This window comes from Doryrhamphus excisus, linkage group LG5, assembly GCF_037039965.1.
Source record: "Doryrhamphus excisus strain RoL-2023G ecotype Guam linkage group LG5, RoL_Dexc_Guam_v1.1, whole genome shotgun sequence".
Lineage (NCBI taxonomy): Eukaryota > Metazoa > Chordata > Actinopteri > Syngnathiformes > Syngnathidae > Doryrhamphus > Doryrhamphus excisus.
Genome location: NC_136361.1, coordinates 9,353,180 through 9,371,527, shown reverse-complemented (window position 1 = coordinate 9,371,527; position 18,348 = coordinate 9,353,180). Strand labels below are relative to the sequence as shown.

The window sequence follows — 18,348 nt, the reverse complement described above, 5'->3', positions numbered from 1 at the left end:
GGCCAATCGCGGGGGTAGGCAGAAGGCTCTCCGGTCCAGCCCACTACACCTGTGTGTGTGATGATGGTATTGTGTAGATTGTGCAATTAAAAATAGGCCTGCCCCATATGGCTGACCAATGTGTGTGGTGTATGTGTGTGTGTATGGAGGGAAGCTGAGCAATGGTGGGTCCCATGCCTGCCCAGATCCCCCCCAGAACTGAGTGTCTAAGGTGCGGTTAAAATTGAAGGGTGACCAAGCCAGAGGAATGCCGAGGACAAAAGGGCATCCGCAAGGAAACCCTTCGCCCCCGGCATAACCAGTTGCAGGCCACCCCCCAAAGTCCTACATGTATGTGAGGTGGTGCAGTGCAGCAGGGAGGACCGGAGCCCCACACACGCCCACCCCGCACTACCAACCAACCGAGCCGGGCAAGCCAGCCGCCCGGAGCAAGCCCTAGGCCACAGGACCAACCACGAGCCCCACCCAGCCCATCGTGGCAGCCAGTCCGTCTGAATATTAAGGGTAAAGGGTTGTTTTACATCCAATTCATGAATTTACAAATAACACCATGAACTATTTACAATTTTCACATTTGGAACTGAACCGTATGTTTGCGTGTGTGTGTGTGTGTGTGTGTGTGCGCATGCATTAAAATGTCCCTATGAGTCTATTTATTTTACTTTGATAAAATTTTAATAACAAGTTTGTAATCATTTTGTAGCTTTCTAATGAGGTGATAGCAGTAAATATAGTTTATGATATTTCATTATGACATATAGCATTGTTTGTCTTCACTCAGGGAGGTCACATGGTTCCAACTGCCTTCCATGCGAGACCCGTGACACCCATTTCCCATGACCAAATATGTTTTGAATTCCAAGAAGCCCCCCTAATGAAGAACAAACCACCCAGTCATGAATTTCTTATGAAAAGATACGGTGCTTACTGCAGCGGTCTCTTCTGTAACTGTGATCATTCTTGCACCAAATATGATTCAAAATGGAGTATTTTAGACTCAAAGAGGGCCGAGTCAGCATAAACGAACAAAAGAAAATGTTCAAACGGTTCCAGCGGGACAATAAAAATGTGTTAGCCTTGATTAAAAAGAAGCATGTTTACAATCATAGAAAACAGGAACATCGTGTTCTACCATGGCGGCGACGGCGTGAACAGGTACAGCAGTTACTATCCGATCCGCAACCACCATCTGAACTCTGGAACAACAACTGATCTATCATACCGTATGACAATATGTCGGTGATGTTGTCTCCTGTCAGGTGCGGGGCCTCCAGCGGATCGTACGGTGGTGAAAGAAGAGTACCGCTTCCTGTCTCAGAAGCTGTTTGCCGCCGTGTCGGTCTTCGCCGGCCTCGGCATCCTCCTGGGCATCGTCTGTCTGACCTTTAACATCTACAACGGCAACGTGCGGTAAGACTAGACGTCAGTAATACAAGCCTGATGCTATGGGATTGTGTGAGGCTTGTGTGGGTTCTGCAGGATGTGAGTCTTAGGTTGGACTGAGACAACCTCTTTCAAATACATGGTTTACCTCAGAGAACCCCAACCAGCAGCTGGCTTCAGCGTGCCCTTGAAAAATGCCTTTTGAAGAGCAGGAGCGTGGCTTGCTAACATGCTATATTTATGTCTGACCAGGTCACAACCATCTCAGGTCCAGGAAGTGGCTGAGCTCATCAGGAGCTTTCAGGAGTTTCTTCCTCAAGGGGATCTCCACTCGGCTTTGATTAGATTTCTGACAATTTCACTCAAGGAGCGGCCGGGTGATTTCGGAATGAGTCGGATCAAATCTCGTGTTTTCATTAGGCTGCTTTCCGCCGCCAACTATCACTTCAACTTCCAATTTGACCGTTTAAGCTCGTCAGAGATGATTATGGGGCCAAAAGATGGTGACTTGTGATGTGTTTACAGACACCGTTGCTTGGTGGAAAACTCTAACAAGGTTTAGGTCTGGACTCTAGGCTTCCCTGCAGTTTTTACCATTCAAAAACAATGTTATGCTCTATTACATCCAGACGGGTCAAACAAGCAGAAAACACAATTAGACTCACAAGCTCATCCATGAGGTCTGGCGTTTCTTGTGTGATTGACCGTCCTCAATTTATCCCCTCCTTTGACATTCATTCATTCATTCATTCATTTTTTACCGCTTATCTTCACGTCTCCCGTGACATTTCCACGCCAATTTGATGTCATCCTTCCACTTTGTGCTTCATATTTTGCTGTCATGCTGTTTTGTGTTGAATATGGCCTATTCATTCATACAAGGTCATATGACCATTATGACCATTATGACCATTATGTCATTGGATGCTCATATCACCTCATACTTCGGTACGAGGTGCATTATTAAAAAATACAAAACAAAACCTTAAACTGTATTATGGAAAGCAGGAAGTGAACAAATGTAACAGTTAGTGATTGTAAAAGTACCAGATGGAGGGGTAGGATTTAATAAGCTTTGCTTCTTCCTACTCCTTTTGGACATGTGGAACTGGGAAACTCATTATGGGATGCACTCAATTGGAATCTGATGCATGTTCAAATGAAATTTTACCATTACCATTACCATTACCATTACCATTACCATTACCATTACCATTACCATTACCATTCATCCATTGTCTACCTCTTATCCTCACGAGGGTTGCGGAGGTGCTGGAGCCTATCCCAGCTGTCTGAGAGGCGGGGTCCACCCTGGACTGGTGGCCAGCCAATCCCAGGGCACATATAGACAAACAACCATTCACACTCACATTCATACCTATGGACAATTTGGAGTGGCCAATTAACCTAGCATGTTTTTGGAATGTGGGAGGAAACCGGAGTACCCGGAGAAAACCCACGCATGCACGGGGAGAACATGCAAACTCCACACAGAGATGGCCAAGGGTGGATTTGAACTACGGTCTCCTTGCTGTGTGGCCTGCACGCTAACCACTTGACCGCAATACGGCCTATTTTTAGTGAAACAATATGCATATTGTATGTACTGTCAATATGCATATTGTATGTATTGTAAGGCATTCAGGCATTCACTGGGTTAAGTAAAAAAGATAAGATAAGATAAGATATGCCTTTATTCGTCCCTCCGTGGGGAAATTTGCATTGCACAGCAGCAAGAGTACAGAATCAGTTAAGCAGTACAAAATACACAATAAAGAAAAATAAAGAATATAAACAAGCCAAGTATTAACAAAATCAACAGTTAGTCAATCAAAGTTAGTTCATCCAGTCATATTTTTCATTGTACTCTTTTTAAAATGAATATTAAAATCTCATCTTGTCTTTTTTTGTGCACCCAATCTCATGCATCGTCTGGTCTTGTGAGGCGGGTGTCCCATGACACCCCTACCAGGGGTCCAACCAGGTCTGGAACCAATCAATCGGGATGAACGAGTTGCAGTTTAAAGTCTATTCTCTGCTATTTCTATACTTTATTTCTATTTATTTCTATGCTTTAATGTCTATTCCATGCTATTTCTATGCTTTATTTCTATTTATTTCTATGCTTTAATGTCTATTCCATGCTATTTCTATGCTTTATTTCTATTTATTTCTATGCTTTAATGTCTATTCCATGCTATGTATTGAGCATATATTCAAAAGAATATGTGTCAAATTGGCGGTAATGAGTAGGGGTGACTAATAAGGTGAAAGACAGAATTGGGTGATAATTATATTCTGTGCTTTATAAGCCAGAAACAGTGAAGTGAAACTAGAAGCCCTACAAGACGACACAGTGAAGCGAACCGTACAACTTTGTATTTGAAAGCATCACAGCTGTAGTTTTATTGGTATTTGAAGTGAAGGGCCCTGTTAAAGCAGTTCAATGGTGCATTCCAAGTGACGGAAAGGAGCACCCTCAACTTCAGCTTAGTTGAATCCACTTGGTGACTTCCTGGCTGTGTGTGTGTGTTTGATTAGCAGTCTGCGTCCCACTCGCTTAAGGTGCAAACCTCATAGGTCACGCCTTCCGTTTGGCACACTTGATACCTTTTAATTGTGGCGTAGCCAAAAATGCAGCAGCAAGCCGCGGGTTGCTGCTCCTGCATGGCGATGCAGCCTCTTTCTTTCAGTGGGCTGATTTAGAGAATCAGGCATTCATGCTATGTAACGCCGTGGAAGCTGTTTCACTGGTAGCCAAGGTTGAAGCAGCGCCACTGCTTTGTGTGTGTGTGTGTGTGTTTGTGTGTTTGTGTTGCCAGATAGGCAGTGTGGTTGCAGGGAAACACAAAAGCAGGTCATGTTTATAAAATACATGGAAAAAACACAAGACATTGACTGTCTTATGTGTGTGTGTATGTGTGTGTCCTCGTGTTCAGCTACATCCAGAACTCTCAGCCCTACCTGAACAACATGACGGCGGCGGGCTGCATGATGGCGCTGGCTGCAGTCTTCCCACTCGGCATCGACGGCCACCACGTACACCGCTCGCAGTTTCACGTCGTCTGCCAGGTGAAGCCACAGCCCTTATGAAGGCATACCTTATATAGTGGGATTGTGTAATAGTAGGATTTTATACCGTCTGTACGCTGTGGGTCACGTGTCAAACTCCAGCCCGGGGGCCAAACCCGGGCGCTGCAATTTCATCCAGCCTGTGGAATGGGCCGACCCTCTGGATCTTATTATACAAAGTGCTAATTAAGCACATCCTCTGGTATGAACTGTGGAAGTGCAAATGATATATTATACATATATTATCTATGGTAGAAATTCACAGCCATTTTTTAATGGTAAAGTAATGTAACTGTACATCACTAAAAAGGGCAGTACTACTACATCCTAAAGAGGTAGTCAGACAGTCCAAAGTGATCATTTGAACTCCAAGAAAAGTCATCATCTTCCCTTCTACAGCTGCTAACGCTCCAGTTTGACATTGTGTACCTAATGTTGTGGCCAGTGCATTACAAAAAAAACCAACCCAAAAAACACGGTAATGGTATAATAAGGAAAGTATTTGAAAATGTTCAGAAAAGTTTGGTCGTTGATAAAAACATTAGAAGGCTTAAATGTGCAGCTTCTAAATGGAATGATTGCCTCTAATGTTGGCATTAAAGACAATAAAAGGATTTTAAAATCCCATCAAAAACCTGAAAATTGCTGATGCTAAATCAGACTTTAAAAGCTTTTATTGGATTTGGGGCGAGGATGTTATTGGAACATTCATTTGCATTTTTTGTTGCCCTTTAGAAAGTCCAAAAATAAATAAATAAATAAATGTTATATATATATATATATATATATATATATATATTCATTTATTTATTTTTGGACAACAAAAGGGCAACAAAAAAGGCGAAAGAATGTTCCAATAACATCCAATATATAACAATATATATATATATATAATATATATATATATATAACAATATAACAATATATAACAATATAACAATATATATATATATATATATATATAAAGGCAAATGAATGTTCCAATAATGTGTAATAACACATAATAATAATAATGTAATAATGAAATAATAATATATATGTATATATATATATATATATATTTGTGTTATTTGTGTATATTTTTTACTTTCTAAAGGCCAATAAAAAAGGCAAATGAATGTTCCAATAACATCCAATATATAACTATATACGTATATATATATATAATATATATATAACAATATAACAATATATAACAATATAACAATATATATATATATATATATATACAGTGAAGAAAATAAGTATTTGAACACCCTGCTATTTTGCTATTTCTCCCACTTAGAAATCATGGAGGGGTCTGAAATTTTCATCGTAGGTGCATGTCCACTGTGAGAGAGATAAACTAAAAAGAAAAATCCAGAAATCACAATGCATGATTTTTTAACAATTTATTTGTGTGATACAGCTGCTAATAAGTATTTGAACACCTGAGAAAATGAATGTTAATATTTGGTACAGTAGCCTTTGTTTGCTATTACAGAGGTCAAACGTTTCCTGTAGTTTTTCACCAGGTTTGCACACACTGCAGGAGGGATCTTGGCCCACTCCTCCACACAGATCTTCTCTAGATCAGTCAGGTTTCTGGGCTGTCGCTGAGAAACACGGAGTTTGAGCTCCCTCCAAAGATTTTCGATTGGGTTCAGGTCTGGAGACTGGCTGGGCCATGCTAGAACCTTGATATGCTTCTTACGGAGCCACTCCTTGGTTTTCCTGGCTGTGTGCTTCGGGTCGTTGTCGTGTTGGAAGACCCAGCCACGACCCATCTTCAATGCTCTGACAGAGGGAAGGAGGTTGTTCCCCAAAATCTCACAATACACGGCCCCAGTCATCCTCTCTTTAATGCAGTGCACTCGTCCTGTCCCATGTGCAGAAAAACACCCCCAAAGCATGATGCTACCACCCCCATGCTTCACAGTAGGGATGGTGTTCTTCGGATTGTACTCTTCATTCTTCTTCCTCCAAACACGCTTATTGGAATTATGACCAAAAAGTTCTATTTTGGTCTCATCTGACCATAAAACTTTCTCCCATGACTCCTCTGTATCATCCAAATGGTCATATGCAAACTTAAGACGGGCCTTGACATGTGCTGGTTTAAGCAGGGGAACCTTTCGTGCCATGCATGATTTCACATCATGACGTCTTAGTGTATTACCTACAGTAACCTTGGAAACGGTGGTCCCAGCTCTTTTCAGGTCATTGACCAAGTCCTGTCGTGTAGTTCTGGGCTGATTCCTCACCTTTCTTAGAATCATTGAGACCCCACGAGGTGATATCTTGCATGGGGCTCCACTCCGATTGAGATTGACCGTCATGTTTAGCTTCTTCCATTTTCTAATGATAGCTCCAACAGTGGACCTTTTTTCACCAAGCTGCTTGGTAATTGCTCCGTAGCCCTTTCCAGCCTTGTGGAGGTGTACAATTTTGTCTCTGGTGTCTTTGGACAGCTCTTTGGTCTTCGCCATGTTACAAGTTAAAGTCTTACTGATTGTATGGGGTGGACAGGTGTCTTTATGCAGCTAACGACCTCAAACAGGTGCATCTGATTCAGGATGATACATGGAGTGCAGGTGGACTTCTAATGGGCAGACTAACAGGTCTTTCAGGGTCAGAATTCTAGATGATACACAGGTGTTCAAATACTTATTTGCAGCTGTATCACGCAAATAAATTGTTAAAAAATCATGCATTGTGATTTCTGGATTTTTCTTTTTAGTTTATCTCTCTCACAGTGGACATGCACCTACGATGAAAATTTCAGACCCCTCCATGATTTCTAAGTGGGAGAAATAGCAAAATAGCAGGGTGTTCAAATACTTATTTTCTTCACTGTATATATATATATATATATATATAATTTTTTTTTTACTTTCTAAAGGCCAATAAAAAAGGCAAATGAATGTTCCAATAACATCCAATATATATATACATATATACGTATATATATATACACATATATATATATATATATACGTATATATATATATATATATATATATATATATATATATATATATATATATATACACCCAAAGGATGCTTCTTTGCTCTTCTTTGCTTTTCTTTGATTTCTTGTTTGTATGAGATGAGTTTATCACTAAAGTGGAGTCAGTAGCTGACACGACGAGACCAGCAGTCAGGAATGACCATCCTGCCCCTTCATTCTTTATCACCATAGTTCCGCCTGTGGCTTCTCGGCCTGGGCTTCAGCCTGGCGTACGGCAGCATGTTCACCAAGATCTGGTGGGTCCACACGCTCTTCACCAAGAAGGACGAGAAGAAGGAGAAGAAGAAGGTAAGGCTTTGCAAACGTAGCGTCTTCTAGCATCTTCTACTGCTACCGCTCATGCTGCAACAGTTAGCATTTGGCTAACCGGAAAAAACATCTTTCCTCATCTTCTCATCGGATCACCGCTAATCTCCTCATCCTCTCATGTCTCCATTTTATCATTTCCTCATCTTCTCATAGGATTACCGCTTATCTCCTCATGCTCTAATTTCTCGATGTCGTCATTTCCTCCTCTTCTCATCGAATCACTGCTAATCTCCTCATCCTCTCATTTCTCCATTTCATCGTTTCCTCATCTTCTCATCATATCACCGCTTATCTCCTCATGCTCTCATTTCTCCATGTCGTCATTTCCTTATCTTCTCATCGGATCACTGCTAATCTCCTCATCCTCTCATGTCTCCATTTTATCATTTCCTCGTTTTCTCATAGGATTACCGCTTTTCTCCTCATTCTCTCATTTCTCAATTTTACCATTTCCTCATCTTCTCATTGAATTACCACGTATCTTCTCATCCTCTCATGTCTCCATTGTATCATTTCCTCATCTTCTCATAGGATTACCGCTTATCTCCTCATCCTCTCATGTCTCCATTTTATCATTTCCTCATCTTCTCATTGGATTACCGCTTATCTTCGCATCCTCTCATGTCTCCATTGTATCATTTCCTCATCTTCTCATAGGATTACCGCTTATCTCCTCAACCTCTCATGTCTCCATTTTATCATTTCCTCATCTTCTCATAGGATTACCGCTTATCTCCTCATCCTCTCATGTCTCCATGTCATCATTTCCTCATCTTCTCATTGGATTACCGCTTATCTTCGCATCCTCTCATGTCTCCATTGTATCATTTCCTCATCTTCTCATAGAATTACCGCTTATCTCCTCATCCTCTCATGTCTCCATTTTATCATTTCCTAATTTTCTCATAGAATTACTGCTTATCTCCTCATTCTCTCATTTCTCAATTTTATCATTTCCTCATCTTCTCATAGGATTACCGCTTATCTCCTCATTCTCTCATTTCTCAATTTTACCATTTCCTCATCTTCTCATTGGATTACCGCTTATCTTCGCATCCTCTCATGTCACCATTGTATCATTTCCTCATCTTCTCATAGGATTACCGCTTATCTCCTCATCCTCTCATGTCTCCATTTTATCATTTCCTCATTTTCTCATAGAATTACTGCTTATCTCCTCATTCTCTCATTTCTCAATTTTATCATTTCCTCATCTTCTCATTGGATTACCGCTTATCTTCGCATCCTCTCATGTCTCCATTGTATCATTTCCTCATCTTCTCATAGGATTACCGCTTATCTCCTCATCCTCTCATGTCTCCATTTTATCATTTCCTCATCTTCTCATAGGATTACCGCTTATCTCCTCATCCTCTCATGTCTCCATGTCATCATTTCCTCATCTTCTCATCTGTTACCCCTTACCTCCTTGTCCACTCATTTTGACGCTCTACTTCAATTTCGATTCACCATCTTCTCATATCCTCCTACTCTTATTTCACGTCGCTCTGACCTTCCCATCCTCTCATCTTTGTCATTCACTCATCCCACATCCTCTCATGTCATCTGGTTCTCAACTGGTCACCTATGACCTCCTCATCCTGTCATTTCTACTTCCTCCTTGCTTCATCCTCAACTCTCCATCTTCTCATATCCTCCTCTTATCTCGTGTTGTTGGTATTTCTCCATCCTCTCATCTTTGTCATTTGCTCCTCCTACATCCTCTCATCTTGAGAGGCTCATCCCTCATCCTCTCATGTTGCTGGTATCTTTCTATCTTTCTATCGTCCCACTTTCCCTCCTGCCATCTTCTTCTCTTACCTTCTCATCCTCCGTTAGTGGCCTCCACTCTTATAGTTATATACACTGCACGTCATTAAAGGCCCGACCTCAAATAAATGCCTCCTTTTTTGGGACCTTGTAAGCTCCAAATGTTAATTTTTCCTACTTCCCCAGCTGCATTGAATGCAGCATAAAGCAGCTGCAATCCAAAGCCAAGCGCTTCGCATTCATAGAGATCAATCATCCTGCAGCCTGTGACATATTCCACCTCCTAATCACCACAATGACAAATATGGGTCATATTTATCAATATGGATGGAGAGTATTAACACTGCGTGCGATACTCTTACTCTTAGAAATGTACTCGCAAGCCCCCTGCGGGGCTTTAAAGGGGAGGAATGTGTTTGTGCTTCCTGATGCCTTCAGCCTTTTAGCAGGAAGTGGAAATAAAGCAGCACAGTTGCAGTGGAGCTCGCTGATGTTATGGATGCATGGAATCCATCAGGGCTCAACTTACAAGGACACTATTGCCCGTCACCATGTGCACATACACACACACACACACACACACACACACACATGAGCAATAACTGCGTCCTTCATGTATCCAACATACAGCAACACCTGGAGCCGTGGAAACTCTATGCAACAGTCGGAGTGCTGCTGGCCGTGGACTTCCTGTCACTCGTCATCTGGCAAATTGTGGATCCGCTGCACATCACCGTGGAGGTAAGGGTTAAAGGTCAAAGTGCATCTCCAATGACACCTTGTGTTACTACTAATGTTCTACTGCTGATTACTAAAGAACAGAAAAACATAGAAACATAGAAAATAATTTTCATTCATTCAGGATTTTATTTTTTATTTGATTATTTTACATCTGACATCTTCAAGTGTTGGTCAGAGTGAAACAGCCCATCGCTGTTTTCCAAAGTCAAAGCTGATAAAAAAAAAAATAGATCTGCTTTTAATATGACTAATAAAATGAAATGTAACAAATATTTCATCACATTTGAGTGGCTGAAATCAGAGGATGTTTACACATTTCAATGAAAAAATGTGTCATCTATTAACTATTGATGAATTGGTGCAGTGCTAAATGATATCCATATGTGCTTGTAAAATAACAACACTTTACACAAATATGTTTTTATAGTATATCACATACTTTGCGTGGAAAACGGCATACGCCGTTTTTCAGCCACATTTTGTGCGTCCGCAAACTTTCTAGATGAGTTGATCAGCCAGTGGAGTGCAGTAGAGATCGCCCCCTGCTGATTCCTTATATATAGTTTTTATTTATTAGTTTTCATCACCATGTGAGCCAGCAGAGGGCGCACTAGCTCCACATGCGTTTAGTAAAGGTTCGCTAAATGAATGCTTGTGTCTTTTCATGGAATTTTAAATACATATTTATATTCATACCTTCATGATGTAAGTATTTTATTATATCATAGAAAATATCTCATCCTCATTCATCTTTTAAAAGCCAGATGAGTATGCATGCATTTCATTATTCAACCTTCCTCTACATGTAATACATGGCAAATATGGCTGCCCTCATTTCTTAGTCTTATTATTATCATTATTATTATTCATCCTCTCATCTTTTCATTTGCTCATCTCATCTCTCCATCCTGTCATCTCCTCATCCTCTGACCTTCCTCTTCCTCGTGCCATATTTTTCATGTCTTCACGCTGTCGTTTTGTATCTCTCCATCTTCTCATTCTGATTCATTCGCTCACCCCAAATCTTCTCATGTCATCCTTTCATCTTCTCATCTCTCCATCTTCTCATTGTGATTCATTCGCTCACCCCAAATCCTCTCATGTCATTCTTTCATCTTCTCATCTCTCCATCTTCTCATTATGATTCATTCGCTCACTCCAAATCCTCTCATCTCATTCTTTCATCTTCTCATCTCTCTATCTTCTCATTCTGATTCATTCGCTCACTCCAAATCCTCTCCTGTCATCCTTTCATCTTCTCATCTCTCCATCTTCTCATTCTGATTCATTCGCTCACCCCAAATCCTCTCATGTCATCCTTTCATCTTCTCATCTCTCCATCTTCTCATTCTGATTCATTCGCTCACCCCAAATCCTCTCCTGTCATCCTTTCATCTTCTCATCTCTCCATCTTCTCATTCTGATTCATTCGCTCACCCCAAATCCTCTCGTCATCCTTTCATCTTCTCATCTCTCCCATCTTCTCATTGCGATTCATTTGCTCACCCCAAATCCTCTCATGTCATCCTTTCATCTTCTCATCTCTCCTTCTTCTCATTCTGATTCATTCACTCACCCCAAATCCTCTCATGTCATGCTTTCATCTTCTCATCTCTCCATCTTCTCATTGTGATTAAGTTCGCTCACCCCAAATCCTCTCATGTCATCCTTTCATCTTCTCATCTCTCCCATCTTCTCATTGCGATTCATTCGCTCATCCCAAATCCTCTCATGTCATCCTTTCATCTTCTCATCTCTCCATCTTCTCATTGTGATTAAATTCATGTTCTCATCCATTTGTCTTCTCATTCTTTCCTCTCTCTGTTTCTTCTGTCCTTGTGTGCTAATCCTCTTGTTTCGTTGTCATATCTTTGTCTCATGCCGTCTTTCTCTCATCTTTCATCCCTTTATCTCTCTCTTTTGTCTTGTATCTCGTCTTGCTGTCCTGTCTTCATCATTCGCTATCCTTTCATGTCGTCCTTTTCTCATCTCTTCATTATCTCATCTCATCGTTTCATCTCTCATCCTCCGGCTTGTCATCATCTCATCCCTTCCCCTTTCATCTCTCCATCTTCTCATGTCTTCGTCCTTGCATGTCGCATCTTCTGAACTCTCTCTCATCTTGTCATGTGATCATTCCTTATGCTTCCATGTCATCCTTTTCTCATCTCTTCATCATCTCATCCACGCCCCTTTCATGTCTCGGCCTTGTCATTTTCTCACCCATCTCTCATTCCTGATACTTTCATGTCATCCTTTTCTCATCTCATCTCCTCATCATCTCACTTTATCTTGGAATTTCTCATCCTGCTGCATGTCTTCATGCATCCTCTTAACTCTTTCTCACGTCATGTTTCTTTTCTTTTCTTTTTCTTTTCTCATCTGTTCATGAAATCATGAAATCCCTCATCCTGTCATTGTTTTATCTGTTTGTCTTGTCATCTCTCCATTTCTCATTTCATCATCAAATTGCTATCTCATGCCATCTTTCTCTCATCTCACCATCCTGGGCTTCTCGCCATGCTTGAATGTATCCATCATCTCATCTCCTCATCTTCTCATGCCCTACTCCTCTCATCAACCTGTATCAATTCCCTCGCCGCCCTTCCTTCATGCTTTTTCTCACTCTCATCCTCTCATGTGTTTGTCCTCTCGTCATCTCGTGGTGGTGGTGCTGGACTTGCTGCTGGCGTGAGTAGAAGTTCACCAGAGAGGCCCCCAAAGTGGACTCTGACGTCCTCATTCAGCCATTGTTGGAGCACTGCAGCTCAGAGAAGATGAACACGTGGCTTGGTAAGTCTGTCGTCGTCTTCTTCTTCTTCTGATGGTGCATGCACGCATTTTGGTTCCTCTCTTCCGGTCGTGCGTCTCTTGTTGTTTGTTCTTAAAGAACAATAGTGGTGCTGAAGATGATGCTGAGTGTTATGTGGGTCACAAAGTGGGCCAGGGCCCTGCTAGCGTTTCCTCTGAGAGCAGACAAGGCGACACAAAGAAACGACGGACGGTGTGAAGACGCCTCAAACGTGCTTCACTCTTTTATTCCCTTTTCTCTGTCAGTCTTCATGGCGCCGAGTGACTTCTTACACTTTCAACTTCTAAATGAGGCGCAGCCGAGCGCACCCTTCAAAGACACATTGTTCAAGTTGTACAAGTCCACATATCTCTGAAAGTCCACATATTTTAGGTTGTATTAACATTTAATGAGGTTCCGCCAGTATGTGAAGTCCAGAGTGCTAACCATGACACCATGGAACCTGCATTTTGTCACCGTCTAATGAAAATCACAAACACAAAGAAGAAAAGTAGAAGAATCTTTACAACAACAAAAAAGAATTTGTAACGAACTGGATGTGCTTTTTAAAGGGACCTATTATGTTTGTTCCACTTTTCTGACCTATAAATGGAGTTAGAATGTTCTATTCTCCGGTTAAATGATGCCAAACTTTCACATCATGAGGTTTGCACATTTGAGACGGAGCCCTGAAAGAAGTTTGGGGTGGCCCAAAAGGCTCGCTTTCAGAGGGCGTGGTCAAACTGGAGGTCTCTGATATCACAGATGGGCTGATTTCCTGAAATGGCCAAACGTTGTAGGTCAGATACGCTTTCTGTTCTTCCACAAGCTCTGCTTCTCTGACAAACGCAGGAAGAAGTTCTTGGAGTTGGTGATTCCCAGCAAGAGAAAAATAACCCATGTTTGACACTTCATGATTCAAATCCCCCAAATCTGGGTGGAACCTACATTTTGTGGCTTCCTAATGAAAACCCCAAATATCTGAATGATAGATTTTTTGAAAGCACAAAATTTGCCAGGAAGGTAGATTTCTGTCTTTGGAAGAACCAGTTGAGGTTCCACCGAGACTTGAACTCGGATCACTGGATTCAAAGTCCAGAGTGCTGACTGTTACACCATGGAACCTACATTCTGAGCATTCCAAATGAAAATCCCAAATATCTGAAAGAGATATTTTTCAATGCACAAAACTGGTCCTGAGGGTGGATTTCTGTCTTCTGAAAAAAGCAGTTAAGGTTCCACCGAGACTTGAACTCGGATCACTGGATTCAAAGTCCAGAGTGCTGACCATTACACCATGGAACCTACAGTGGGAGGACTTCAAATGAAAACCCCAAATACCTGAAAGAGATATTTTGTGAAAGCACAAAAGTTGACATGAAGGTGGACTTCGGTCACCTGACACACCAGTTGAGGTTCCACCGAGACTTGAACTTAGATCACTGGAATCAAAGTCCAGAGTGCTGACCATTACAACATGGAACCTTACACGTTAAGGGTTCCAATGTAAAAACTTTGACGTTGGCTTTCTGAAGCACCAGTTGAGATTCCACTGAGACTTGAACTCGGATCACTGAATTCAAAGTCCAGAGTGCCGACCATTACACCATGGAACCTACAGTGGGAGGGCTTCAAATGAAAGCCCCAAATACCCGAAAGAGATTTTTTTAAAAGCGCAAAAATTGACATGAAGGTGGACTTCCATTGTCTGAAGCACCAGTTGAGGTACCATTGAGACTTGAACTCGGATCACTGGATTCAAAGTCTAGAGTGCTGACCATTACACCATGGAACCTACACATTAAGGGTTCCAATTTAAAACCCCAAATATCTGAAAGAGATATTTTTGAATGCACAAACCTGGTCCTGAAGGTGGATTTCTGTTTTGGGAAAAAACAGTTTAGGTTCCACCGAGACTTGAACTCGGATCACTGGATTCAAAGTCCAGAGTGCTGACCATTACACCATGGAACCTACACTTTGAGGCCTCCAATTTAAAACCCCAAATATCTGAAAGAGATGTTTTTTGAACGCACAAAAGCTGTCATGAAGGCGGACTTCGGTCTCCTGACACACCAGTTGAGGTTCCACTGAGACTTGAACTCGGATCACTGGACTCAAAGTCCAGAGTGCTGACCATTGCACCATGGAACGTAGATCTTAAGTTGGTGAAATGAAAACACATCCAGTATCTCCAGGTTTCTGCCGTGTCTTCAGCTGACCTGCTGCCCCCCTTCCCCTGCAGGTGTTGTTTATGGCTACAAGGGTCTGCTGTTGCTGCTCGGCATCTTTCTGGCCTACGAGACCAAGTCTGTCTCCACAGAGAAGATCAACGACCACCGGGCGGTGGGGATGGCCATTTACAACGTGGCTGTGAGTGCTACAACACATTTAGGAAACACTCCATCCCTCCTCTTCTCTGTCCTGTTGTCACAGTCGTGGTCTCCGTCCGCATCCCCTGCAGGTCTTGTGTCTGATCACGGCCCCGGTGACCATGATCCTGTCTTCGCAGCAGGACGCCTCCTTTGCTTTCGCCGCCCTCGCCATCGTCTTTTCCGCTTACATCACTCTGGTGGTGCTCTTTGTTCCAAAGGTACTCTTGTTTTGACACTTAGCATTAGCTTAGCATTGAATAGCAGCACACAGGACCCGGAGACGGCCTGGAGAGGAAACACCGCCCCCTGCAGGGGCATCCGAGTGCTGTTTGACTCTGCATTAACTTCCTGTTGTTGCGGCGGTCCAGATGCGGCGCCTCATCACACGCGGCGAGTGGCAGTCAGAGCAGCAGGACACACTGAAAACGGGCTCGTCCACCAACAACAACGACGAGGAAAAGTCCCGGCAGCTGGAGCGGGAGAACAGGGAGCTGCAGAAGATCATCCAGGAGGTGGCGCCATAGGACAGATTGTGACGTGAACATTACACTGTGTTCAGGCGTCCCTCTGGACCAAGGATGTCTTCTGTTTGTTCTTTCTAGAAAGAGGAGAGGGTGTCAGCGCTCCGCAACCAGCTGGCCGAGAGACAGGCTCTACGCAGCCGCCGACGTCCCTCCACGGGCCAGAACCAGAACCACAATGCACCGCCGCCGCCGTCGTCCCAAACGGACCCCAAGTCTCTGCTCCCTCCGCCGGGCTACCCGAGCACGGACAATCACTCTCTGCCGCCTTCCTTCTCTAACTCGTCCAACTTGTACCCGGCCGAGAGCAAGATGAGCCGCAACCACTGCCACAATAGCCAGATCCCGCTTCTCTACAAGTAGGCGGGGCCAGCAAGGAGGCACGGCAGGGTGGGGCGGAGCTTTGTCACCACCGGACATTGTGACTTTCACATTGTTCCGCCACGCCGCTTGACGGTATACCGGGCTCCTCCCACCCGCCTCCGCCACCGCCCCCTCACGGTTGTGATGACCGGTAGCCACGGCAACAAGCACATCTCAGACTAGCAGCACAGGAGCAACCATCGTTGCTCTCCTCCTCGACCCCGGGGCCCCTTCTTTTGTGGACACGTCGCGTGTCTGGGCTGTCGCGTCTCAAGTGAACGACGCACACACACGCACACACACGCACACACACGCACACACACGCACACACACGCACACACACGCACACACACGCACACACACGCACACACACGCACACACACGCACACACACGCACACACACGCACACACACGCACACACACACATTGATGTTCTCTGTGATCCTGTAGTCCTGTTTTTGTCAGTCGTGTGTTCACTCGGCCGTGCGTGGTGAAATAGCCATAACAGTGGAGGCAGGATGAGGAACGACGAGGAATACATACTCAAATAAAAATCAAAGACGTTATGCTGACACACGACAAGCAGATGAAACCAGACGACAAATCAGTTTCCTGCATGCCTGCTTATGTAAATAAACATTAAAAGCACACTTGGGGTTTTTTTGTTGTTGTTGTTTTGTTTTAATTCACCAGATTTTGCTCATCCTTGTTTTTTTTGTAATACTTTTAACTGGACAATTTTATTTCTTTTGCTTTTTCTGTTTATAATGGACAGTTGAAAGGTGAAGACATGTGACATGTTAGTCTGCATGAGCCTTTAACACACGCAATGACACTTTCACCTCACCGCCAGGTTAACCCCTTTTATGTGATTTCAGTGTGCACTTTAAGCGCCGCAGAGTTCATGTTGCCTGTGGTTGTTCTCATGTTAGCTCAGGGCGCGGGGAAGCTAAATGAATGAAATGGGCCATATTTATCATACTCATGGAGAGTGCAGTTATCAGTGTATCATGAGAAGGCAGAACCACGCCAGAAATCTTGGGAAATATTTGTATTCACAAAGTAATATATAATCTAGGCTCATAAATGTTAATATATTTCAAAGTATGTGTATGCAAAATATGTGAGTACTATAAATAAAATCATTGTTTTTTTCTCATTCTCAGGTATTTTGGTGTTTTGATGGTTCTTGTTCAAATGATTAAAGGAAGGAATGAAAACATTCTTAACATGTGATTTGAATATACATATATATTTTTTTATTAAGAATCAACATTATGATTTAGACATTTACATTTCATGAAAGTATGTTATGATTTTCCCCAGTAAAGAAGTTCATGACAGGATTCGGCGACCACTAGGTGGTGCTATATTCTTGTTTCAACCTTACGTTGCTTCATTAGAGGAGTAGAAGAATAAAGAAACTTGCCAGTAGCGATTTAAAAAAAACCTGTTTTTTAATGTATATAAAATGTTCGCGTTAACTTTATCCGTGTTAGCTAGCAGTCCAAAGTGTAATTTGGAGATTCTTCGTTGCTCCCGGCGATAGTTTATCCATCCACTGTTCCAACATTGTTGACAAGTTAGCTTCAATGCTACCACTCACACTCACGGGAGTTGGGTGTACAATCTAACATTTGTTGAGGAATATTCACCTTGGTTAAGGTAGGAGGATATATTTTATTTTTCATGGTGTGGATTGTTTGCTCTTTTTGCGTCGAAATATACAGAAATAGTTTTGCTAGAAACAAGCCCACAAATATTGCTCAGATTGAGGTGACATACGTCCACTATCTCCTAGTGTAAAATAATAACTACACATCTGGTGCATTTGTTTTCTAATTTTAAAGGAGGCGCTACCCCAGAAATACCCCATTTTTGGCCTGGCTCATGTGGTAGAGTTGCTGTGTTCCATCCTGAAGGTACAGTAACTAGTGTTTTTGGGCCAAATATCAAACATTTGGTCCAGATGCTGCTTCACCAGTAGGTAAGTGGAGGTAAGTGTGCTGATGG

At 42.5% G+C, this 18,348-nt stretch overlaps 2 protein-coding genes and 3 non-coding genes across 6 annotated transcripts in view; 1 reads left to right on the top strand and 4 right to left on the bottom strand.

Moving 5' to 3' along the window:
* Positions 1 to 17,491, top strand: part of gabbr1a (gamma-aminobutyric acid (GABA) B receptor, 1a) — an 80,992-nt gene extending 63,501 nt beyond the window's left edge. For both annotated transcript variants that reach the window (XM_058053844.2, XM_078790660.1), the window contains 9 exons: positions 1,260 to 1,410; positions 4,323 to 4,455; positions 7,637 to 7,753; positions 10,175 to 10,285; positions 12,985 to 13,078; positions 15,322 to 15,449; positions 15,541 to 15,669; positions 15,820 to 15,963; positions 16,054 to 17,491. In XM_058053844.2, coding sequence (XP_057909827.2) covers positions 1,260 to 1,410; positions 4,323 to 4,455; positions 7,637 to 7,753; positions 10,175 to 10,285; positions 12,985 to 13,078; positions 15,322 to 15,449; positions 15,541 to 15,669; positions 15,820 to 15,963; positions 16,054 to 16,335 — 1,289 coding nt within the window. In that variant the 3' untranslated portion in view covers positions 16,336 to 17,491. The remainder of the gene's footprint in view (positions 1 to 1,259; positions 1,411 to 4,322; positions 4,456 to 7,636; positions 7,754 to 10,174; positions 10,286 to 12,984; positions 13,079 to 15,321; positions 15,450 to 15,540; positions 15,670 to 15,819; positions 15,964 to 16,053) is intronic.
* LOC131105616 (lysosomal thioesterase PPT2-A-like) overlaps positions 1 to 18,348 on the bottom strand; it is a 213,248-nt gene that overhangs the window by 111,748 nt on the left and 83,152 nt on the right. The gene's annotated exons all lie outside the window — the stretch shown is intronic.
* Positions 14,130 to 14,201, bottom strand: trnaq-uug (transfer RNA glutamine (anticodon UUG)). The gene has a single exon. It is a non-coding gene; the product is annotated as a tRNA-Gln (tRNA).
* On the bottom strand, positions 14,310 to 14,381 carry trnap-ugg (transfer RNA proline (anticodon UGG)). The gene has a single exon. It is a non-coding gene; the product is annotated as a tRNA-Gln (tRNA).
* Positions 14,979 to 15,050, bottom strand: trnaq-uug (transfer RNA glutamine (anticodon UUG)). The gene has a single exon. It is a non-coding gene; the product is annotated as a tRNA-Gln (tRNA).